Below are 25,822 nucleotides of genomic sequence, written 5' to 3' on the forward strand. Positions count from 1 at the left end.
AGTGGTCAGCAACAGGGCATCTAGGAGTATCAGACAACAGCAACTGTTAGGCATGCGTACGCAATTAAGCATAGACGCCGCGGTGGCTCAGTGCTTTTGGCGCTCGGCTGCCGACCCGAAAGACTCGGGTTCTATCCCGACCGCGGCGGCCGCGTTTCGAAGGAGGTGAAAGGCAAAAGTCGCCCGCGAGCTGTGCGATGACAGTGCACGTTAAAGATCCCCAGGTAGTCGAAATTATTCCGGAGCCCTATGCTATCACACCTCTTTCTTCTTTCCCTCCCTCATTTATCCCTTCCCTTACGGCCCGGTTCGTGTATCCACCGAGATATGTGTGACAGCTACTGCGTCATTTTCTTTCCTCAAAAACCAATTCTTTTTTTTTCAAATTCTAGAGGTCTGTGTACTGTGCGATGTCAGTGCACATTAAAGAACCCCAGGAGGTCGAAATTATCCGCAGCACTACGGCGCCCCTCGTAGCCTGAGTCGCTTTGGGACGTTAAACACCATAAAACCTAAAGCCTAAACAGCCAAGCGTGTATCACGTTTCATTTCCTGCTGGAAAAAGCGTACAGTGCACAGCCTGCCACTGTAACTAGATAAACTAGGAAATGTGTATCAACCTAAAAGAGCATAGATACCTAGCTTTGGTGGCATGTTCTCATCTCTGCAATGATGCGGAATACATATAGCACGCATTAATCACCGTATACGGTATTTACCTAAGACCGCAAAATAATTTATCATCGTATTGTTCCTTTCATGCTGTTTCGGTTTCAACAGCCGAACGATGACTGTGACGTCTAAGAGTGGTTTTACGTCACGTGATGCATGGAAAAACGTCCATATAATCGCTCCTGCATACTTTTAATTCACTACAGTGCTGAAACCAGCCTTCCTCAATAGCCGGAATGAAAACGAGTGTGGAAGCAGCGATTATATTGGAGTTTTTTCACGCCTCACGTGACATAAAACCACTTTTTGACGTCACAGTCCACGTTCGGCTGTTGAATCCGAAAGAGTACGAGAAAGAAATGAGATTATAAATTATTTAGTGCTCGTAGGAAGATACCTCATGATAGTCCGTATATAATAATGCCTTGCGCATCATCACAAACAAAAACATACGGGCCCAATGTGTACACTCCTTTAAAAAGGAGCAGCACTGAAAACGGGAGACGCAATCGCACCTATAGAGGAGCGCATTTTCCTTCCCGTGGCTCGGCGTCCTTGTCTCGTGAAAGAAGCGTTCTGCTTACACATTTAATCGGAGAAATGGCCGAGGTAGACAGCACGTGTGTCATTTTTGCTTGCTTCTTCTGTGCGCGGTTTTCCTGAAGTTCAGTAGAGATTTGAGCGCTGAGTATACGTTATCCGTCCTCGCCGTATACCTTCGTGGTATCGATTACAATGATGCCAGACCAACCTGTTCGCAGTGTGACGGGGGCTTAGGTGAGCGCTCAGGCGGCGGCGAAACAGTCTCTGGTCTGTCAGGGTCGGCAGGCTCTCGCTCTGCGCGCTAGCAGCGCGGCTACGCTAATGTCCTTCTTCTTCACAGCGCGGTTACGCCGTTTCTGTCAACCAACGAGGCACGGACATCGTTGCCCTCACCTGGTGGGGTTACGAACAGGCGCACGAAAACCGGCGAGAGCGAGCCACGGCAGCGCACACGGGCTGAAGTCCCGCAGAAGGCCATGTTCTCGCCTGCGCAAGTTTCAATCTCTAGCAAGTTAAAAGCAGTAACGACAATAACAAAAATTGGAGGGGACACTTATTGTTTATGGGGGTGTAACGTCCCAAAGCGACTCGGGCTATGAGGGACGCCGTGTAGTGAAGAACTCCGGAAATTTCGACCACCTGGAGTCTGTTAACCTGCACTGACATCGCACAGTGCACGGGCTTCTAGAATTTCGCCTCCTTCGTGATTCGGCCGCGGCAGCCGGGATCGAACCCGCGTCTCTCGGGTCGGCTGCCGAGCACCAAGCCACCGCGGAGGGGAGACTTACGCTCCGCCTTAATGGTATGACGCGATAGCGTAGTGGGTTAATGCCCATATATATGCAGAAAGTCGTTCTCTACTTTATATTCGTAGATCCCTGAGAGTCCTCATACGGGGTCCTGGCGCAGTGGTGCAGCGGTTAAGCGATGCGCCACTGCCCTGCGATGGAAAGTGCTCCCAGCGGTCGACCTTGTGCGGCCCTGGTTGCTCTTCCCGAGCGACCGATCATTATTTTGACTGCCACCTGCCACGGTGGGCAGTTTGCTCGCTATTCGGTGGCCAGGTTGTGATGACGCCGCAAGTTCACGTGGACCCAGGCGGCCCACCTGCCTCCTCTGGGCACCATGAATCATTTGGAGCCATTTTGGATCAAACGGATCCATGTTTCCATGGATCCGTTTGCGATACTCTCAATTTGTAGTGCCGGTGCTTCCATTCCTGCGAGGTAAATGACAGCATAATATTAGGTGCAAGCTGTAGGTCATTCATGATGTCCGCGCACCTTGGATTCGAGCAAATGATACGGCATGGCATGCGTCTCAAGGCGCGGTACGAGGGACGCCATAGCAGCTGCTGAGGAGCAGCGACTGTCGGGATGGAGAGGCGGCGTTGAGTTAGCCCATACTGCAGCCCGGTCTGAGCGAAGACGCTGTGCAGACCCTTTTCCTCGACAAGGAAATAACCTACGAGAAATGGCGAAGGGACACGATGTTTTCGTTCCTGTTTCCTATAAGCGTTCACGAGGACGTCCAGCGCAATCTTTTGCGCTCTGACTTTGTTCCTTGTGTAGAATGCCTCGTATGATTGCTGGACACGCGCCGTTTCTTTTGCCAACGGATGCTTCAGAGGGACGGGGTTCCAATTGTACCGCGTCAAAAACGACGGCGCAGACCAGCACCGGTGGGTGGGAAGGAGACCCGGGCTCATTTTTTGCGGTGGAGATTGCGGGATCCAGCGATGCATGAAAGGCGCTTTTCACGCGATAAAGGCTCGCTGTGGGAAGGAAGCTGCACGAAGAGCGACCACGCAGAGTTCCAACGGGGCGAAGAGTGTCTCCTGGACTTTGGAAAGGCGCCGGTAAACAAAGGCTCCAGAGACGACGCACCTGGGAGCGCAGCAACGATGCCCCCACGGCCAACAATGCCAGATAAGGCTGGCTGTACACGCGGTCTCCTGGCGCCACAAGGGGGAGGGCTGCCTCCCACTGGCTCTTTCTTTCCCACCAGCAAATTTGCGCTCGGCCCACGGACGCGTTTTCCTCCCCTTGGAACCAGCTCCGCTTATCAGCTCGCCCCGTTATACACAAGAAGCAAAAAAAAAAGTGTTCCCCCATGCTTTTCTTGCGTTCATAAACGTTGGCTCCCGTAAGCCGTATACCATAACCAGCCCCTCATACAGCCACCCTTTTGTCTGCCCACCAGCTCATGACGGTCTCGGTTCTGGCAGTCTTGGTGCCACGGGTAGCATGAGAGGGTTCTCGCACAACTTCCGCACTTACAATTCGATCACATACCGCGCGACATTCACGTTAGTACAAGACGTACTACGTAGCCCACTATGGACGAGGGTGGTGCTGGTGAACACTACCAAAATTAGGTTACACACAACACGAATACATTCGAGAGTAGAAGGTTGGACAGCCGGCGCCGTAGCTCAGTTCGTAAAGCATCGTACGCGACCTAGGGAGGTCGTGGGTTCGGATCCCACCGGCGGCACATGCTTGTTCTACCGTCTATTCTTTTTGGCATTAAATCATTGCACTGCTAACTTTATATTCATGAACACCTCAGAGTACAAATAAAATCATTCTCAAATGTTTTCCCTGATTTCATTGACTGTTAGCTTCCTTCATATGTCGCAACGCCTCCTCGTACCACTTCCCTTGCCAGCACCGTCACACGTCTAGGGCAAGATAAATTCCCGACAGCAATTCACAGGCTGGAGGGAACGTAGTTTATTTTGTGTTTACACCGCATCCGCAGGTTGGGCTGATGATGTCGCTTACGACAGCACTCCGCAGTTCTCAATTTAGATTCGCAAGCGCTACCAAAATTTTCTGAGTTTAATTTCTTCAGCAGTGAAAAAAACACAACAAGTAACCAACAGCGTAAAATCGTGGTGTTTTGAGGTGAATTAAACTTCTCTGCGTCTTGTATACCACAACAGTTGGTGTTTTTCCTTTAACGCGGAAGCGTTAATGCCCGCCTGTCACTGTCCTGCAACTAGGTGGGCCACCTCGGCCAGTGACCTTGAGGCGTCATCCCAACCTGCCCACCGAATAGTGAGTAAACTGACCACTCCCACGGGTGGCAGTTAACTTAATGACTGGCCGCGAGAGGTTGCTCGCGGAGAGCAACCTGGGTCGCACAAGCCCCACCGGAGGCAGCACTTTCCATCGCAGGGCAGTGGCGCATCGCTTAAGCGCTGCACCACCGCGCCAGGAGTGGTATGAGGACTCCCAGCGATCTAGGAATGTGGAGTCGGGAATGACGGGCTCCGTATATATGAGCGTTAGCACATTAGCGCTATTGCGTCATACCCTAAAGGCGGTATGACGCGACGCATGGACCCTGTAGTGATACGGCTTCGGCTGCGCGCGGGACAAGAGCATTATTGGTTTTTGTTGCGAAAGCAACACTGTATACCCAGCCAGCGAACCATTTCAGCTCGTCGCGCATTTCAGCCGTATGCCATGGCGGACGAACGACCTTGAGCCGCCGTTGCCTAGCAACGCCGCAGCCGCGCTCCAGCGGCGCTGTCGACGCCGCTGCCGTCGCCGCTCGCTGCACCAGATGTGCTCCGCTGGGGTAGAGGGAGAGGAGGTGTCGCCTCGTGGGAGTATATATATATATATATATATATATATATATATATATATATATATATATATATATATATATATATATATATATATATATATATATATATATATATATATATATATATATATATATACACGCTTCGCCTCAGTGGATTCTAGTCGTTATGGAGAGCGCGGAAGAGAAGAAACAACGAAAGAACGAAGCGAGGAAGAGACAACGCGTTCAAGAGACGGCAGAAGAACGCGCCGCACGACTCGAGAAACGTCGTAACGAAGATGCGGCTAGAAGTCGTGCCCCGTCCAGGAGTGACTCTTCAACTGCGAAAGAGACCGGTTTGAGTTCTCGAGAGCGTCAGATAAAGACGCTGCGTAGACGACGTGCCGAGGAAACGAAGCTTTCGCAATTCAATTAGGGTTAACCAGAGCTTTAACCACAGCCAAATAATACACTTCTAATCGAAGCAGAGGACCCACAATCACGCGAAAAAGTTGGCGAGCCCTTCCCTGCGACTTTTTCATGCTCGCACCCTCCTCCGTCGCTTTCATCTGCGTATACAAGTTGAGAGGTGGCTGTTGGTCAGATTCGTTCATACGTCGGGCAGCTACCGTGGCCGCGGCCAATAAGACGCGTAGCTCCGATGGGTGAGGTGGCTCCACTGCCGGAGGTGGGGCCGACAGAGTACCGCCGACCTTCCAGCGTGCAAAAAGTGACGAGAGGAGAGGGAAAGAAGCGAAGACACTGAAATTCAAATTTTGACTACAGATAACTTGCCCCGCCACGGTGGCTCAGTGGTTAGGGCGCTCGACTACTGATCCGGAGTTCCCGGTTCGAGCCCGACCGCGGCGGCTGCGTTTTTTTTTTGGAGGAAAAACGCTAAGGCGCCCGTGTGCTGTGCGATGTCAGTGCACGTTAAAGATCCCCAGGTGGTCGAAATTATTCCGGAGCCCTCCACTCCGGCACCTCTTCTTTTTCTTTCACTCCCTCCTTTATCCCTTCCCTTACGGCGCGGTTCAGGTGTCCAACGATATACGAGACAGATACTGCGCCATTTCCTTTCCCCCAAAACCAATTAAAAAAAAAGACTAGAGATAAGTTAGCTTCTTCAAAGCGCTATAAAAAAATTTTTGCTGGACAATATTCGTGAAGCAGCGTACTTTAGCATCTCCGGCATACCGCAACTTTATTAGCGCCCCTTTCAGAGCCCATTTAAACGCGTTTGGTGAACGCCCTTAGACAATAGTGTGTGTCAGTGCGTGTGCTTGATTTCACCTTTCACGCTTTCTTTTTCCCTTTTCCTCTCTTTTTCACCCTCTTCCTCTCTTCTTTCCCCCTCCCCTGGAGTAGCATGCTAGGCCAATGACCAGGCAGACCTCTCACGTTTCATTAAAGTCTCTCCTCCTCCCTTAAGGCGGAGCTCAAGTGCCTCTTCGTTTTTTTCGTTTTTCAGTTTGTGCGAGAAAATGAAGGCGACGGCAGTCGTGTACCCTTACGGTGCAACGGCATGTGCTGCTAAACAGCTGCAAGTATAAGTTATCCAATGCTAGTGGATTAGTTTCAACTTTGAACAACGCCGGTTGAGCTCTACGGATCCATGACAGTGGAGCGTGCCACTGAGCACAAAATGAATGTTACTGCGCTGTTTTAAGAGTAACTCGATCGTGACGCACTGCTGTAATGCGCGCAACTGCATGAAGCGATGACGAAAGTGAGCGGGAAGCGAAAAGGAAATGCGGAGGCTGACGGGAGGGGTGCGCGTCCCTTTGCTCCCGAAACTGCCACGGCAGTCGGTGCTGCCGCATCGAATCTCGGCCGCAGTTGGATTCGACGGAGGATGAATCCTGCGAGTGCGGGTCCCAAAGTGGGTCACGCGTAGCTCCGTGCAGGCCGCTGTCGCCTCAGGCGCGGACACCGTCGGATGTGGCGCTGAAGACGGAGACAGCCTTCCTCGACGATAGCTGGATGCTGGCGGCGCCGAGCCAACTGCGGCTGTTTAATTCACAATCAGCAACAGAGCTCGGCTCGAAAGAGCGCACAGCTCGAGTGGAGCAAAGCCTACAACCACGTGCTCTGTTCGTGCAAGCGTTCAAAGAATCAGCTACCAAGTAGGATCTCCGCTCTTGGGAACAACCCGGCGCGCATTATCTATACGGCGTCGCATTGGCAGTGCGATGACGCAAGCGCTTTTGCAGCGTCTTGCTCGCACACGATTTATCGGCTTATCTCCACCGTATCGCTCGCCCCGCCGAAAGGTGCGCGGAAGTGTCAGTTCTGTCGTCCCTTCCCGCTGAAGCATCAAGGGCCTCCTTCCCCTCCCGGCTGGTCACATTTTGGCTCACTAAGCACCCCGGAGTGCAGCCAAACATGCAGAGATAAATAGTAACATCTACGCGGTGGCTGAGACTTCTTGGTGTTTTTAATAGGTCAAGACGAGAAAAAATCATATTCCAACAGGGTAGTTTAACTGCTCCCATAGGCGGACGTCCAAACACGCCTCGGTAGCAGATTGCGGCATAAAACTGCCTCTGATGCGACAGCATTGGGACACGAAACACAGAAAGGAGTCAGGCTGTGACAGCAAAATGCTCATTGGTCGAGAGGGTCGTGACGTCAGAGCCAACCAGTTCCACTTAAAGGAAAAATTGGTGGAGTGTAGGAAATGAACCTCTCTCCCCTGGATCGCGAGCCGGCCACCCTACCTCTACGCGAGCGAGGAACGCTGTCGCGTAACACCCCGAATTAATTGTTTTCTATTTCAGGTGTTTGATCAAAGTGCGCCACAAAAGCGCTGTTAAAGCGTCCTTGTTCTTACGCGTTCCCCTAAATTTTCTCCTCTTTGACGCTGCTTAGTTGGAAGCTGCGAACGTTAAGTTTGGCGGAATGCTTAACGAAAATAAAGGAAAAACCGAGTACGGTAGCAACTGTCACGGCCTTGTTTCAAAGCAAAACTTCTATCCATCCATTCAGCTGTAGTGTTCTTATACATGATCAATATGTAGCAACACAAGGAAGCTGTGTCACCTGCCCCAAACATGTTTCAAAGGGGACGTTCTACCCAACTATGTTGGAGGAGCGTTGGCAGAACCGAATCATGCCTGCCGTACACGATGCGCCGGGGTGCCTGCAACACGCAGCAACAAGAGCCCACTCGCGTCAAAGACCCAGGCTGGAAACAGCCTCATGAATTAGTCAGCTTTCGCGCAAAGCGAACCCTGTGCCCACGGTCTATTCGTGAGTAAACGAAGCATTCGTCGGAATCACGTCACCGCCAGGTACGAAGAGAAAAAGCTGAACAGGCAGCGGTACCCGCCCATCTATATAGGGGGCACCTTGCACGACAACGAAAAAAGAAAGCTCAGCTTACGTTCCAGCTCAACAGCACGGTTACAAGCAGAGTCCCCACAAGAGATTCACATGCGAATCAGGAATGATTTCACTGCAAAAGCAGACCCCGAAAGCAGTCGCAGGCTGTCTTGTGCGCCTGCCAGCAACAAACTGACTCCACCTTAAACTGCACTAGAATGTTCTAGATCATTTTTACCGACACACTTGGCGCGCGGGCCTCCAAAGAGAAACCTGCTTCCTACACCTGCGGCTGGGCGCTCCAATGGTCGGCGCGCTATGGAGTCGCGGTTACACTCACTGGCGCCTACATTCCGTGGCCCCATCCCGTATACGTCTCGCGTGAACTACACCGACGGCGCGCAAAGGGCGCTCTCGTCGCAAGCCAAAATCTCTCTGCGTCTGCTGTGATGCACACGAAATGCTCTGCGCAGCGCTGACTCATTGGCCGGCGAACGGCAAAGCAGTGCTTCGAAGTTCTCCCCTCAGCTGCTCATTTGCAGCGGGGCCAAGAATCCCGCATTGCTACTCGCCGAATTGGAGTGTGCCCAGTTGTAAGCGAAGATCGCCGTAAACGTAGTTTCTCCTGAAAGCACGCCTTCAGTGGGGAAATGCCGCTAGGATACAAGCAAGAAACAACCGCCTTAGTTATGAGCCTTAATTTCCAAGCCGTCACTACCGAGTGGACGCAGCCAGTTTGGACGGACGCGTGGAACATCTGTTAACGACTACAGCACGGTACAAGTGGCAGCTGGAACATACCGCGAGGATGCCCGCTGCCACGCCCTTTCGTCTGCACGGCAACGACACGTTTGTCTTCCATACATCACACACCGACAGAGAGCGAGCACACCGCGGCATACACGAACGAAAGACGGCCCCACACACAAACGAAGGTGCTTTCGCTGACGTACTCCAACGCAGTCTTCTCACGTTGCTGCCCAAGGGCCACCACGGCGCGCAAGGTGCAGCCGAGCCGCTCGTAATGACAGCCTTGTGGCACCCGTTTGTTGACTTAGCAAGAGCCAAGATCTGCACCGCACACTCCTGCCCCGCGTCGTCGGGCGAGGCTGGGAATTTCGGCACGCGTGCGACGAAATGTTTTTCCACAAGATCATTCTCTGTGCTGGGCACTGACAGCCGTGCTAACCGACCGCACGAGTGGACAGACGCGCCACCTTCCGACGAGGATCGGCGGCCGCGCTCGAGGCGAGCCACCGAAGCGGCCCTCCTCCACTCACCCCATGGGCGATGGCGAGAAACGCATCCACGCAGACGCCGGTCTTGTAGTACACGTGCATGGTAATCCGGGCGCAGCCAAGCGCAGTTTCGAATCCTTCAGGCGCCCATCGTCGCGCGGCGGGGTCTGAGCGGCGGCGGGAGGAGGGCATCCGGAAGCCGTTGGCAACAGTCGCCGCCGGACGCTATCGGCCAAGCGCCGCTATCGACGCATTGTGCCTGCGCCGTGGAGGACACGTGGTGCCAGGGCGGCCCAGACAAAACACGCCGATACAGCCCCTCACCCATTGGGGCCAGTATCGCCGACAGGTTGCCTCTTCCCTCGGGCAATCCGCACGGCATCCACGGGTGCCGCCACTGTGCTCGGCCGAAGGACCGCGGCCGCCTTCGCCGCGCTTGGAGGCGTCACACATCGGAAAGCAGTGCGCGGAAAGGCCACGGCGCGCGTCGCATTCCGTGGACTCGGCGAGAACGTCAGGCAGCGCTGTCAGCAGCCGAGGCGGGGGAGTCAGCACCGCCCGAATGAGAGCAGAGGTGCTCCGCGCCGTTATCGCTGCACACGCGAGAGAGAGGGCGCCTCCCACGGCGCAAGGAGTCGGCGCCACCATCGCTGCCCACCCCGCCTTCCGCGAACTTCTTTTCTACCGCGGTGCGTTTGCCCGCGGGACGCACCCTTATTGCGAGCCACGCAACAACGGGGAAAGGATAAGGCAGCTACATTCCACAATGATTATTTCCGTATACCGTCGTAGTACCACGCAAGGCAGCCGCTAAGAAAAAAAATACGCCTAGAGATCGAAAGATGTGCCATGATCTCGTTATGTCCACTCCAGTTTTCACGTCAGCCACATCAAGTTCTTATTTCTGATCAAGCAGGACCGCCTACAGAAAAAAAAAAAAATTATTTACACATTGTATTACAGCAGAGTCGGTCGCCTCCCCTGACGGCCCCCACCCTCCTCTGCGAAGCCTCCTCCATCGTGAAGTCCGCCTCGCCACTCCCGCAGATGCGTGCCCCCGAAGAACCCAAGGGCGCGGACATCCTCATTTCCCTTTCGAAGGCGTCTCGCCTCTGCCCCCTTTTATGGCCCTTGCTGAGCACGCATGCAGAGTACACTAGAACGCTGCGCATTCTGCACAGTTCGGAGCCATTTCACACAACACCAAGGAAACGTCGATGCCTCATGGCCCGCCCCCACGACAAAGGGCATCAAGAAGAAAACACAATACGGAAACCATACATGCTCGATGGGCTTCACTGTGCAGAAGGCGTCGTCGCTAAAGCACCGCACTTCGTGTACAGAATTCATGACAAACCCATTGCTAAACACCGGCGCACATACCGGTGCAAACGCACAGCAGCAACTGGTCGCAAATTTTCCGTAGGGTTCCCCCCCCCCCCCCCCCCTCCCGCCTCCCCGCAGTAACCACTGCAGATCCGGTGCCTCCTCCTGGAGCCAAGCTATCTTCACCTAAGCCGCGTGCGCTCCACCCCCCCCCCCCCCCCCCTCCGCGTTAGGTGCACTGACCGCGCATTGCGCACCCCCTCCTTTCCTCCTTAGTATGGACGGACGGATGGATGGATAAGCTAAACCATTTAAATCGACGCCGAGTCGAACCAGTCCCATCTAGAATTCTAGGTGGCATTGGATGCAGCGGCCACCGGCGTCGGCGCGACCTCTTTTCCCATTAAACGCCTCTCTTCTCTCCTCCGGCGCAACACGGGTATACGCTGCTGAGGCATGCAGTAGGGGTGGCACCCATGCTCGCTTGAGCTAAATGTCTAAAGCAAGGATAACAGCTTTCGCCGTAAAAAAGAAAGGAGAACCACTTCCCCTTTACCCTGTGCCTACGCAGCTGGCTCTATAATTATGCCTCGCTCGCATCAGCATCGGGCCAGAGATTTCCTGCTTTAGGAAAGACTGCCTAATCGTATCATTCAGTTGCCACGACAAATCGCGTACGGCGGGAACTCTCAGGCAAATACAAATTTCTGAATTTTGATCCGTCCTTAATGATCGCAGCAGCAACACCCATGAGAGATTGCCACGAGGCACCCTCGAAGGGACAGGGTGGTCAGTCACTCGAAGTAATCCTTCCCGATGACCGGTAATGCAGTGACACGCATTTGTCCTTGCGCTGGACTTCCTCCGGCTCTTGTAACGACTTGCAGAGTAGCATTTTTCTTCGCGCACATTACGGACCTACAGGGCGATTGCTTTGGCGCGTCCTGTCAGTACATTGTATGACCCGCACGGCATCAAGCTGCACGCGCGGCCGAACATAGCACCTTCGTCTCGGCACAGCACACCGAAAGCATTCGCATTGCGTGGCACGCGCGCCGTCCTGGTGAACTGGCCGGCTGTGGTAGCAGCCGTGGCCTTTCTCAACCATTCTGATGGCACAGTAGTTTACTAACAGAAATGCCCCCACAAAACAGGTTTTAGGTTACAGCTGGGCATTTTTAATGATAGATGCATTATTCGATAAGTACTTATAGTAATAGTCGCGACGGATGACATCAGCGGCGAGGTCATTTCTGTCCTTAGACGTCCGTACAAAAAAAAGACGAGGAAAAATGGGGGGGGGCGGACACTTAAACTCCGCTTTTAAGGGTATGACGTACGCGACAGCGGATGCTCTTGCCCCCACAGACAAGGACACTGTTTCCCCTTTCACCATCACAATGATTGTGTGAAAGACCACACGACATACAACCTTTGACCGCAAAAGTTCCGAGACTGAGTCCATTAAAAAAAAAAATGCCTTTAACGCTGAAATCATTCGTGGAGCACCCCTTCGATACAGTCTCCATGCTCTCTATACACAGCTTCCAACGCTTCTTGAGGTCTTGTAAACAGTTGAAAAACGCTTCTTTTGGCAGGACTGTCAGCTCCTTTGTCGTCGTCTTGAATGGCCTCCACACTCCCCATCCAGCGACCCTTTAGGGCTCTCTTCACACGAGGAAACAGGAAAAAATCGCATGGGGAGAGGTCAGACGAGTATGGCGGATGGGGAAGTACAGTAGCTGTGCTTGGCGAGAAATTCTGTCACGCTGAGAGCAGTGTGCGGCCTTGCGTTATCGTGGAGAAGGCTCCATTATCCATATGCCCATAAGTCGGGGCGACGGCGTCGCAATGCATCACGCATGTGTTGGAGCACGCGGATATAAAACTCCTGATTCACCGTCCGCCCTTGTGCGACGAACTCGTGGTGTATGACACCTCTGTCATCGAAAAAAACTATCAGCATCGTCTTTGTTTTGGCATTCTGTCGCCGCACCTTCAGCACGGATGCTGTCGACGAATGCAGCATCCTTCTCTGCCTCGGAGAGAAAATCAGCGCTCCCTGTAGCCCGCGTGTCCTTCTGGTCCTTTGCGAGGGAGTGCAGCACAAGTCTGGCATTCAGCTTTCGTTTACCCAAGTTCTCACGCACAATTCGGTGGCACGTTGTCTTACTAATGTGGAGAGCATCTGATAGCATGCGGACTGTAATGATGTGGTATTGCTGTACGATTTCCCTGATCCGAGCCACGTTTTTTCATTCCGTGAGGTTGAAGGGCGCCCCTGCCTTGTGTCGTCTTCCACCGACGTTCTCCCCGAAACTTACCTCTTGTGTCACTCGAAAACTCGCGCCTGCGATAATGTCTCGTTGACGTAAGCGTCACGAAGGAGCTCATACGTCTGTGTGGCTGTCTTGCCAAGCTTCACACAGAATTTTATGTTTACGCGCTGTTTGATGTGGACGTCCATCTCTCCGCATTCATTCACAATAGAATGCGCAGACTACTAGTGACAACATATTTTTCTACATGTAGTGACATCTAGCGGCTGGCAGCAATTAACATAAATAGTTCAGGTTAGCCCGAAAAGATGGCTCTACACATACGCACCAACTTTTGTTTGGGGGAATCATTTCTAGAGAAAAAATAAATCAGTCTCTAAACTTTACGGACAAAGGTTGTACATATTTTTTTTTATTCGGGAAGTGTGCCCTGAGGCATAGGTTGAAAAAAAGGAAGGGGGGAAGGAATGCACGAGATTAAAAGTTAAAAGAACGAGTGAAGACCCGTTGCGCTGAGGTAGTCGCAGAGGTTGCTGATGAAACGGTTGTTCATAGTCCACTTCACGTAGTAACTTTCGCGGTTCCACCGCAGGCCCACCTCCCTGAGGAGCCGTTTTCTTATAGCAGCCGTCGCTGGGCACGTCCACAACAAGTGCCGCACATCACAAATGTCCGGTGCAGCGCTACAGTGACGGCACCTGTCAGGTGCTGGCAGATGTTTGGCACGCCACCGATGACGGACAGATGGTGTCAGAGCCGCCCCTGCCCGAATCCGGCGCTACCTCCTCCTGCCGAGTAAGACTACGGGGGAGAGGGTGCGAACACGGAGGAATTAGAGCACGTGTTCGCTAGCGCAGAACTTCGGAATCGGAAACATGGGACAGGAACGGATCTGGGGGAAGAGGGGAAGGTGGGGCCGGAGTGGCGGTGCGCTGGTGAAATAACGGAGCTGCGGCTGGATTCGTGTCATAATTTACGGAACACGGAGAGGCGCAGGACACTTTTCGTCGTGGCTTGGACATACGTGAGTAATGAGAAAAAAATGGCGGACGATTTTCCGCGGTAAGGCCAAATGCGAAACAGGTGCGCTATAGCTTCTGTTTTAACTTCGGTTTCTGTTAAGGTCAAGCCGGCTTCAGACAAATATCTGCGAAATCGGACAGCGTTAAATAGTGCCCGTATACGCGGAACTGGTCATTGTCTACTTTAGATGCATAGATCGCGGGGAGTCCTCATTCCACTACCAGCGCAGTGTCGCAGCTGTTAAGCTACGCGCAACTGCCCCAGCAGGTGGCCGTTCCAGACACAGCCACCGGTGGGGCTCGCGAGACCCACGCTGCTCTTCCCGAACACCCTCAAGGCCGCGGCGAGAGGCTTCGGAAAGACAAAAATATGCGACTGGAGGTCGCAGTGCTCTAAAACTACGCTATTAAGACATTAGGCGGGAGCCGTGATTTGTCGCAAATTACAACTTGCAAAATTCTGCAAGTGAGCGTACCCGCAAAGTTCTTTGCAGCAAAAAGACTCGTTCACAGGCTCGTTCGCACTACTCGTTATGAGTCAGTGCCCCTTTTTCGAAAAGGAGAACCAGAACCGCGGCTGGTTGCCGCCTGTTTTCAGCTGTCCAACGGGCACAATGCTCTCCTTCACCAGCATCCGTCTCGACTTACCGCGAACAAAGTCAGCCAGAGGCTATTCTTGCCACATGACCTTCATAGACACCGCAGCAGAGGGCGACCTGACTACCTCCTCCTTTTTGTGACCAGAGTAGATTCTCGAGAGGATGTTGGCAGAGCAGGCTGCGAAAACGCAATCTGTGAACGAGGGCTTTTCAACCTGACTGCCGCCATGTGACGAGCCTTATATGGGGCGCTGAAACGCTAAATGCGCGACGTAAAATGCTTGGCTCCCTAAAACCGCTCGCTTATTCGCGCTAGAATTTGACGCAGAGATGGCATACGGCAGTCTTGATCTTTCAATACCTTTCTCGATACCAGGTTTTGGTGACGTACTTGTCATATTTGAGCCGAATTAATTATAAATCCGCGTCGTCCGCAGTACTGGCGACCCCGCGTAACAAACAGTCTGTGTGGCTCCACAGCAACGAAATCCGCCGTCCAACAAAAGTGGTCCAGGATACCCTCAGTGGTGTCATCATGAAAGAGAAGATGCGGGGAATAGCACACAGGCCTTTCAGATTGCGTGGCGATCACGAAATCCATACGCCACAATACCGCGTTGCTTATTGGCGGGTAAAGTGAGCCTAAAGTGTACGCTTTGCAACCTTGCGGCTGCAGTGTATGCTCGAGAGTATACGTGTGTCATTGAAAAGGAACAAAATTTCGCCTTCAACGTGCGTAGGTAACTCTAAGTGCACTCCGTAATTTTTCTGCCCGGCGTTCGGAACCGGTGGCCCACAAGCACCTTTCGGAAAACAAAAGGTAAGCTAAAAAGCGATGTGCCTGCCAAGCGTGAGAGAAAAAAAAAACACGCTCGAAACGGTGGCACTTCATTGAGATTAAAAAGAGCTTCCTCAATTACTTTCTCAGAAGCTGGCTGGTAGAGGGCGGCAACTGTGAACGGCGGACATTTTGATTCGGGGAGGGGGTGTTGCCACGGGAACAACCGGGCTGGACGATACCGTGGACGGTGAGGAGAGAACTGAGCACAGGAGACATATCGGCCACTCTTCCGTTGAAGCGGTTGCGTTCCTTGACGGCGCTGATTGTGAGTGGCCTCGTGGAGGCGGCACCTTCAACGAGCGGCCACGGACGGGATGAGACCGTGCTCTCTAGCGGAAATGCAGATGTAAACAAGTGTGCGACAAGGGTGCATGTCGTGAAACCCAGGAGCGCCGACCGAAGGAATAACGAGTTGGAAGCTACTGATGTGGATAGGTGCATTCCGCACGCGCAGGAAGGTTCTTGAACGCTAAGGGACGATAAGAGAAATGCGCGCGAAACACAGATATACTTGAACACTCATGACGGAACCAATATTTAATGATTTGATTTGATGCATGGGTGTTTAACTTCCCAAAGCGACTCAGGCTATGAGGGACGCCCTAGTGGAGGGCTCCGGAAATTTCGACCACCTGGGGTTCTTTAACGTGCACTGACATCGCACAGTACACGGGTCTCTAGAATTTCGCCTCCATCGAAATTCGACCGCCGCGGCCGGGATCGAACCGCGTGCTGCGGGTCAGCAGTGGAGCGCCACAACCACTGAGCCACTGCGGCGGCTTGAAAGGGAGTTTCCTTCCACCGGGGCGAATAATGGAGACGAAATCAAACAGGCCAGAGAAAGTGAACTAAAGTGGGACGCGTAGTTGAATAGCGTGAAAGCTGGCCTGCATGACAGTCTTAGAAGTGATGTAGCTCCCCCTTTTGCACGCACGCAGCCTTCCCAGAGGCGTTCGAAAGTGGTCCGTTGCTCCCATCATTTAGTCGCGCTTCCGCGGAATTAGCCAGGTTAACAAACCCATTTACCATTGATTACCTGATGGCGTACTCAACAGCACTTGTGCGAAAACATTTACTCAAAACAACATTTGTCTTTCTCCCTCGAGCCAGTTTTATAGCAGGCTGCTCACGTGCCCACCGTGCAAGGCGGCAGGTCAGTTCGTCGCGAGAGGCTGCATCCCAAGCAACGCAAGTCTCACCGATGCCAGCTCCTGCATGCCATACAAGGGCAGTGGTGCATCGCGTGATTGCTGCACCACTGCGCCAGGAGTGGTAGGAACACTCCCAGGGATCTGTGAATGTATAGAGAAGGAACAATTCCGCATGCATGGACGCTAACTCATTATCGCTACCCGAACAACTGCCATCCGTGAACACTGGACCTGAAAACCACAGCCGAAGGGTAACCCGAACTGCTAGCACGCCTAATTCTCATTTCGCCTAACTATACGCAATTCGATCATCATTTTTCCGTGGTTATTTGTGCCGACGTGCAGTTGTGTTGTTTCACTCGCGTAGTGAGTTATACCATAGTTTTCGGGCTCATACTGAGGCTGTGTGTCGTGCGCATTATCCCTGTCTGTTGTTTTTGAAGCGACAGATGGCAGAGGCCCGTTCCCCCGGTTTTGCGTCATTGTAGTGGCAGCAGTATAGTAGGCGTTACCCGAGTGTGGACACCAAGTGTGGCGAGAGCGGAGGAATGCTCCGTCTGCGACGCCCGAGGACAGCCTCAGCGACGGCAGAGGAGGAGTGCCAGTCCAAGAACGAGTGCGTGCAGGAAAAGTTAAAACAATGCTCTATATGTATGTCGGCCTGAAATTTTTCACCTCAAAACATTGCGAAATGAAAATACCTCAGCAGCTGTCGCCGAACTTTCCGTTACACAACAGTGGCCGTCCTGCGAGTTTTCATTTTTTTCCCCTGGCTTTTCCCTGGCCCGCTGCTGGAATCCTTGCGGAGAATAGCTTGGAAAATGAGTCCTTGAACCCACCTTGTATACACGAAAGAGTCTACGTGCCATGGCGCTCCTTGGCTGCGTTGCCCTTGCGCCAATAACTTCCCAGCCCCCTCATTAGTTATTTTTTCTTTCTTTCATTTACCCATGCTCTCCCAGCCGCTGGTGTTATCCGGCCAAATAATGCGACCTGGCTACCGCCTTGCAAAAGCCACCCGGTTTCTCAGTAACGAAATTCCCTCACTGGTAAGGAGGACGGTGATGTCATCACCACCGCCAAATTCTAAAATCTGACTAGCATGTTCGAGTACCTCCCATTGTATTATCATCGCCATCATCGTCAGCCTTACTATGCCCACTGCAGGGCATAGGCCTCTCCCATGTCTCTCCAATTAACCCTGTCCTTTGCCAGCTGCATCCAGCATATTCCCGCAAACTTCCTAATCTCATCCGCCCACCTAACTTTCTTTCGCCCCCTGCTACGCTTGCCTTCTCTTGGAGTCCACTCCGTTACCCTTAAGGACCAGCGCTTATCTTGTCTTCGTATTACATGCCCTGCCAAAGCCCATTTCTTCAAAGAGCCTGATTTCGAACAGGATGTCATTAAAGGGTAACTGCACCGGTTTTAGAAATAAATGAGCTTAAAAGGGTCGAACGTGTAAAACAGGCAACCCTTTATCTTTAATAAAATCTTACTTAGCTGACAGGCAACAGTGTGTATATATTCGAAACCACCAATCATCTCTACTACCTATAATCAGAGGCGTACCTCAGGGAAGTGTACTAGGCCCTCTGCTATTTAATGTCTATTTAAACAGTATTGCGAACATTGACCAAGGTTTAAAATTCATTATTTACGCTGATGACTGCACGATTTTGTTCTCTGGTCCTGATGTGAATGAACTAGTCACCAAGTGTAATCAACTTCTTAATCGGCTTCGTGAATGGTCTGATATTAATCTACTAAAAATTAATCCTGCAAAAACGAAAGTTATGCTATTTTGTGCATGAAACAAAAATTTTCGTCTAGAAAAAAAGATCATTTGTGGTGGTGAAGAAATTGAAATTGTTCACGAACACACCATACTAGGTGTAACATTTTCTTCACACCTTACATGGGATTCGCATGTTGAGAAGATAATAAAAAAACCTCTCGTTGGAAACAGGTGCAATTGCTCGTTGCCGCGCGTTCCTTCCTGGTAAAATAAACCTACAAATATATAATGCATTATTTGTCTCGCAAATAAGCTATTGCTCATTAGTCTGGTTGACAACAACTAAGACCAACCTAGAAAAAATTTACCTTCTGCAAAAGAAAGCTATACGTCACATTGCCAATCTTGATTACCTAAGCCACACACGGCAAGCTTTTGAAACATTCAGTGTGTTAAAAATTCAAAGTATGTATGGATTCCGAATATTGCTTTCATTTCATCTGTCGTCATCCTTTAGGTCTATGATAGAAGGCACTGCGCTACTGAAACAGAACGATCACACAATTAATACTCGCAACACAGACACTTGGTTAGTTCCCCATTTTCGCACTGACTATAAGTTCCAAGCACTACAGCACAATCTTCCAGTAATTTTAAATAGATATAAAGACATAAATAATCCTACTAAGAAAGCATTGCGTGAATTATTTCTTCAAAAATAATTCCTGATGTATAATTCGCGCCCAAGTACAGCTGCTCCCTTGTATCTTATGTAAATATGTTTTATGTATTTCCCTATTGTAATTTATTGATGATTTTGTGCTTTCTGGCTGTCCTGTTTTTTTTTTGTGAAAACTGTAACCTGACTATGTGTTCGTTTTTTTTGTGTGTGTGTATGTAAAAGTTCTCAACAAAGTCTGCTTCTATGCCTTGTAACGGCTGCCTGGGCCTCGTCAAGCTGTATACCTACAGCTTTTAGTCCAGGCAGCCGCCAGAATTTTCTGGAAAATAAATGGAATTGAATTGAATTGAAGTCTTTTGGGGCTAGCATTTAAAATAGGTACGTAATCGCTGATTAAATTCGCGACGCCCTTCAAGCTTCTCCGCAGCGCACAACGCCAAGTGCGGTGCACATGATGACGTCATCGAAGGTATCGGTACATTTCCGACGCATAAACGCCTGCTTTGAAGGAAAACAGCCAACGCCGTCAAAGCCAAATCCCGCCGAGCGTAGTTTGGCAGCGTCCAACGAGGCAGCACATGGTGTGGCTGACGGCAGCGGTATTTTGAAATCACACCTTCCGTGACGTCACACCGAACTTCCCCGCACACCTCCGGTGCTTTGAGGGGAAGCGAAAAATTGAATCGTGGAGTCGCTATTTTCAAAGCTAGTGCAAAAAACACTTTGGCATGCTTTACCTACAGCCTATATAGATTTGAATTCTTGAATATCGCGAAATTTTCAAAAAGTGGCACAGTTGCTCTTCAACCCGGGTTTGTCCCCTGCCCCACTGTGAGCGCTTGCGGCCTCTCCACGTTACACCCATATTTTTTCTTTCCATAGCTCGCTGCTGAACCATCTTTATTAGCCTCCACGTTTCTGCCCCATAGGTGAGTACTGCCATAGGTAAACTGCCATTTATGATCTGAGAAAACCTGACAATATGGGTTAGGATAATCACGTATTATCATACGTAACTAAACTAACCAGACCCTCTTCCACCTTAAAGTAGTCCACACTAATCCAGCTTTATTGGTACAGTAATCCACATTATTCCATTTTCTGAGGTGGGCCTACATCTAAAATTTGGAGGGGGGTGTGGAATTTTGGGGTTGGGGGGGCAACTTCCAAACCAATTCAATTTTCCCCTTCTAAGACTGTGCTTCAGAAGGCCTCGAGATGTCTCCGCTTTCGGGTGCGCAGTACCCCAAAGCTGTCCGTTCTCGCGCAACATCTGCTACACTTTAACTTGGATTAAGCTCGCGGTACAGCAGTGGTGCGGGACATTTTTGTCTTATTAATTTAAACGCCTCGATTTATACTCTCTTACGAGGGCGGGGTCTGGTGACAATATACCAGAAGAAAAAAAAACTTCGCCAGCAGAGCCAGTCCGATGCATCGCAGCATTTGTTTTCTCCAGAATGGTATCCATTACGATGCAACGATGTCGCATGCATGTACAAGAACCATCTACGAAGAGACAGCGACACGAAATCAACCGCACAAAACACATCACAGCGACACACTGGAAAGGGAAGCACGCCTCAGCAGACGATCAAAAGAGGCCACCGCTACGGTCTCCGGTCAGTATGATCACACGCGTCTCTGAGGTAAGCAATTATTTCGAAGAAGAGAGATTTCGACGAAATAACAGGCTCACAAAACCGGTTCACAATACGTGGTTTATGGGGGTTAACGTCCCAACGCCACTCAGGCTATGAGGGACGGCGTAGTGAAGGGCTCCGGAAATTTCGACCACCTGGGGTTCTCACAATACGGGTTTTCCGCAGGATGTGAAGTCGAAGAACATCACCATCATCATCAGCCCGACTACGTCAACTGCAGGGCAAAGGTGATGGTGTAGAGGTAGAGCATCCGCCTCGCGTGCAAAAGGACCGGGGTTCGAATTCTCCATCAGGTTTTACGGGAAAAAAAAACACTCCGCGTGTCGATGGAATTTATAACGTGTCGATGGAATTTATAACGGAAGTTATAACGACTGGAAGTTATAACGTCCAATGCCTTAGTATGCAGCTTATAGATTCTCCATGCTAATCACTGATTACCTCTACAGAACTTTCCCGCACCTCCTTGCAATCTATTTAAAGTCATTTTTAACCAAAGCGAGTGAAATCAGAACTGCATCTAAGCACGGCAGTCCACCTCATTGTGATCAAAAACGTACTGCCCTTAAATATTTGTCTCTTTTGCTGGACAAAAAAAAACGCGCAAAAGTTAATCCCGTTAATCAGGCAGCTGAGCGTATTGCATCCCTTAATCCATGTTTAATGATGTGAGGCATTTCTCGCCAGGTATGGCGAGATCATGCGCAACAAACACGACCGCAGAGCTAGCAACCCTGTTCAAAAGAAAAGAAGGGTTAACGTGGATGTCATGTGAGGTAATTCTTTCTTCAGCCGCGAGTACACCAACCACGGCTAAGCAGCTCTGCTTCTCTGGGTCTCGTACGGGTCATTCTTTCGCAACGATTTGTTGCGACGTCCCTGCGCGAGCTGCAGGTGTTCCAGTTGCGCCGACGAAAAAAGAAAAGCAAACTGAGGGCACTTGAGAGAGGCGCCATCGGGCAATGAATGCGAAGCGAGGTAGAAAGGCTGCAGTGCTGCAGGTTATCGGGGAGACACGAACGCCGGTGCTCAAACATCGCTATCCGAGGGGGCAAACTTCCACCCTTGTAGGGCACCCGAAATGTTCCACGCCTGTCACGTGACACACATGATAAAGCTATTCCGAAGCTGCGATTGGGACGGTGGCTCCAAGAAAAGCGCGGGAATATCAGGACCACCACGGTGGCCCAGTGGCCCTCAGCCAGCGCATTTCAAATGAGGTGAAATGCGAGGCGACGCCGGGTGGTAGAAATAGCACGCTTCACAGCCCGCGCGCTCGAATCCATCAAAAACTATGGGGACGCTTAAGTCAGCATTGGTTTATCGCAGCTTCTGTTGCAACTTCTCCGGGGGTTTGTGTCCCTTCTCGGAACTCGGCCGTGGGCAATCGTAACCCCAAGGCAACCACACTGCAGTTCCCAGGAAGCGTGGTGATTTCAAAGGCGCTGATCGAAAGGAAGAAATGGGCAGGGCACGTAATGCGAAGGCATGATAACCGCTGCACTCCGAGGGAAGAGAAGGGTAGCGGGGGGCGGCAGATTAAGAAGATTGCAGGCAAAGGGTGGATGCAGCTGGCAAAGGACAGGGTTAATTGGAGAGACGTGGGAGGGGCCTTTACCCTTCAGTGGGCGTAGTCGGGCTGAAGGTGGTGATGACGCACAATCTCTCCGCTTGTATTCACGGCGTGTTTACAAGAGGCATTCGAAAAGCATGGTAATAAAAATGGACGCCTTAATAAGCTCTGATTTGCTGCCACAGTGACCTCCTACGTAATTGTGGGAGGTGGCAGCAAAACACCGATATGCGTCACGAAGGTTCCCTAAATATGCGTATAGAGCGCCTCGACGCACGCGCTCCGCCCCGCCTCCCCACTTCAGTATAGGAAATGCGTGGCGCCATCTCTTTCGAGCGGCGATAACTGGAATCGCCGTTTTTTTCTTGGTGGTACACTCTAGCTCGGTTGATAAAACCATAAAGCGAAACCGGTGCCCGGCACTGGTAAACGCGTGTCAACTGTGGTCGCGCTCCATGTGAAGGGTGAAGTGCCGATGCACTTCTGCATATATGCATGACACCATTCTGGGCAGGGCTAGCTAGCCCTCGGACTACCTCTTCACACGGCAACTACACAACTTGAAGAATTAGGGCCTACCCGTTCACCGCTTTCGTTCCCTGCCCTCGTTTTATTGCGAAAGCGTTAAATCTATCGTTCTGCGAAAAATCCGGGTGCTCGGCATTATCAGCGAAAAATCCTCGGCGAAGCAGCCTAGGCGGGCCACCCAGGCCATGTGGCGTTTTGGCGTCATAACCTGCCCGCCGGATTGTGAGCAAACACCACCGGGACAGGCGGCACATATATAGTATACTATTACGGGGTTAGCTCAGCAGCAGGCGCGACAGGCGGAAGGCACAACAAAAACCAGGTCGCCCAAGCTTTATCTGCAGCGTCCTCGTCGTCGTCAACAGCACAGCGACAGGACAACATCCTCTTCGTCTCGCGACTGAGTACCGTAACACTAACCCCCCTCCGCGAGGCGGAAGGAAGCTCAGTCTCTGGGCGTCCTAAGGTGGTGGGTTCGAGTGGTAGGGTTTAAGACGGGCGACGTGCACAAACTGTTAGGAGGGGGCCGCGGGAGGAGTGTGGGGATGCAGGGGCGTGATTTCATAGGTCACATCGCTTAGCTGCCTCAAGACACCGTAAGGACCCGCGTAACGAGACAGTAGCTTCTCACACAGGCCGACACGGCGTGCAGGGAGCCAGAGGAGTACCAGGGAGCCGGGAAAGTAGTGGGCGTCACGGTGATGAAGGTCGTAACGACGTTTTTGAGCGGTCTGAGAAACGTCGAGACGATCCCGAGCGATCACAAGCGTAACTGCTGGTAGAAGGGCGTAAGCTGTGAAAGGGTAGCAACGGGTTGCGGCCAAAGCGCAGGCAGATTGGGTAGTATCCGGTTGTGTCATGGCATGACAAATTGTAGGCAAACGCCACGAAAGGTAAACTGACGTCCCAGTCACGATGGTGGTCGGAGACTGCCCGTTGTTTGGGGATGGTAGGCCGTCGTGAACTTGTGACGGGTGGAGCACGAGAGCAGAAGGTCGTGGACCACTTTAGAAAGAAAGCAGGGCATCGATCCGTAGGCAGTTGTCGAGGAGCGCCATGAAGCAGGACGACTTCATGGAGAAGAAAGTCGGCCACATCGCGGGATAGCGCGCGTTATAGCGTACCGGGTAGTGTAATCGGTGGCAACGGCAATCCACTTGTTCCCGTATGTTGATGTAGGAAAAGGCCCAAGCAGATCAAGACCAGCAGGAAAAAATGGGTCAGTCGTAATGTCCACGGGCTGAAGCGGGCCACTAGGCAGAAGCGGGGACGTGTTCCGGCGCTGACAGTGATCGCAGGCAGCAAACTAACCGCGGAGAGAGCGGTAAAGGCCAGGCCAGAAGAACCGCCGGCGCATGCTGTCGTACGTGCGGGACACGCCGAGGTGCTCTGCAGTAGGAGCGTCATGAAGTTGGGCAAGTATTGTGGAGCGGAGATGGGTCGGGACGACGAGCAAGAAGTCGGCGCCTTTAGGGTTCATAGATACAGCAGGAACAGGCTCAGAACAGAATCGGAAGGGTCGCTGCGGAGGCGGTCGATTATGGGGCGCAGAGATGGATCACGGCGCTGCTTGTCGCCGATATTTAGAAAGTCCGATCCGGACAAAACACAGTCGTCGGCATCACGGTTGTGGGAATCAGGAGGATTGACAGGATGGCGGAACAAGTGCGGTGAAGACGCGAGCTTGGTCAAGGCCCCAGGAGAAAGGCACATCCAGTAGGGTGGTGAGGGGACGGGCCGTGTTGGCGAAGTTCGGAATAAACCGGCGGAAATACGAGCAGAGCCCGAGGAAACTGCGCACACCGCTTGAAGAACGGGGGGGGGGGGGGGGGGGGGGAACTCGCGCACGGCACGAACTTTGTCAGGATCGGGCTTGACACCAGAAGCATCAACCAAGTAGCCGAGGACTTTAATTTGGCGCTGGCCGAAGCTGCACTTCTTGGACTTCAGTTGGAGATCGGCGCGGCGGAAGACGGCAAGGATAGTATAAGATGTGTGTAGGTGGCCTTCGAAGGTGGGTGAGAAAACGACAACGGCACAAGCACGTCGTCCATTTGAAGCCACGCAGGACCGAGTCTTCTCACAATGCAGTCTTCTCACGATCCCGTTCGTCAACAGCAATTTGCCTTCCCAGTAGCAATTTGCCAGTAGGGAGTGGAGGATGTCATCAATTCTCGGAAGAGGATAGACGGCTTTCTTTGTTATCCGATTAAGATGGCGATAGTCGACACATAAGCACCAACTGCCATCTTTCTTTCTGACCAACACCACAGGAGACATCCAGGGAATGTTGTTCGCCAACATCTTGTCCACCTCTGTCTGGATGACATGGCGCTCACGAAGGGAGACACGAGAAAGCATTCTGTGTATGGGGCTGGCATCGCCCGTATTTATGCGATGGGTCACCACAGTAGTTAGGCCGAGAGGACCATTCCCGAAATCGAATACGTCACTGTAGGAATTTAAAAGGGCGAATAGAGCGCTTGCGTGGTCAGGTGGCAAATCCGTCGCAATCATTGCAGAAGTAGGGTCCGGATGTGAGGCGGCCGGGCGGGGAAGGTCATGGAAGCCAGACTGAGGCTCAGCGGTAAGAGCAGAAACTGTGTATCCGGCCAAAGCAAGCAGTTCAGTGAGTGCGATGCCACAGGGTAAAACTTGGGTAGAGAGGCTCAAGTTCAGAATAGGAAGGTAGGTGCGGTTGCCGGTGACGGTCAGGACGGTGTGTGGAAGGATGACGTTACGCTGAAGGACAATGTCCCTGATTGGGTAAGTGATGTAGGCACCATCAGGAACGAGGGAAAACGGAGACATTAGAACATAGACTGCAGCATAGCGCGGCAGGCGAGTAAATTCAGCGGCGCGTAAGCGGGGCGGCTTGGTATCGATGGCGTTATCAAAGCAGAGCGGCAGGTACAAACGAAGAAGGCCAGTGGAGCAATCAATTAGCGCCGCGTGGGTCGTTAAAAAGTCGATACCGAGTTAAGTTAGAAGCCCACAGCGCCGGTGCGTCGTTTCCCCCTCTTTTTTTTCCCGGGAGCTGCTGTCTCCATGAGGGTTGAGGAG

At 51.9% G+C, this 25,822-nt stretch overlaps 1 protein-coding gene across 6 annotated transcripts in view; it reads right to left on the reverse strand.

The window, feature by feature from the left end:
• The window catches only part of LOC144107268 (TBC1 domain family member 25), a 131,833-nt gene that overhangs the window by 53,447 nt on the left and 52,564 nt on the right, over positions 1 to 25,822 (reverse strand). For 3 of the 6 annotated variants that reach the window (XM_077640271.1, XM_077640270.1, XM_077640269.1), the window contains exon 1: positions 9,399 to 9,688. The exons of the other annotated variants lie outside the window; for them this stretch is intronic. In XM_077640271.1, coding sequence (XP_077496397.1) covers positions 9,399 to 9,548 — 150 coding nt within the window. In that variant the 5' untranslated portion in view covers positions 9,549 to 9,688. Of the gene's footprint in view, positions 1 to 9,398; positions 9,689 to 25,822 lie in introns of those variants that run through there. 6 annotated transcript variants of the gene reach the window in all.

This window comes from Amblyomma americanum, chromosome 10, assembly GCF_052857255.1.
Source record: "Amblyomma americanum isolate KBUSLIRL-KWMA chromosome 10, ASM5285725v1, whole genome shotgun sequence".
Classification (NCBI taxonomy): Eukaryota; Metazoa; Arthropoda; class Arachnida; order Ixodida; family Ixodidae; genus Amblyomma; species Amblyomma americanum.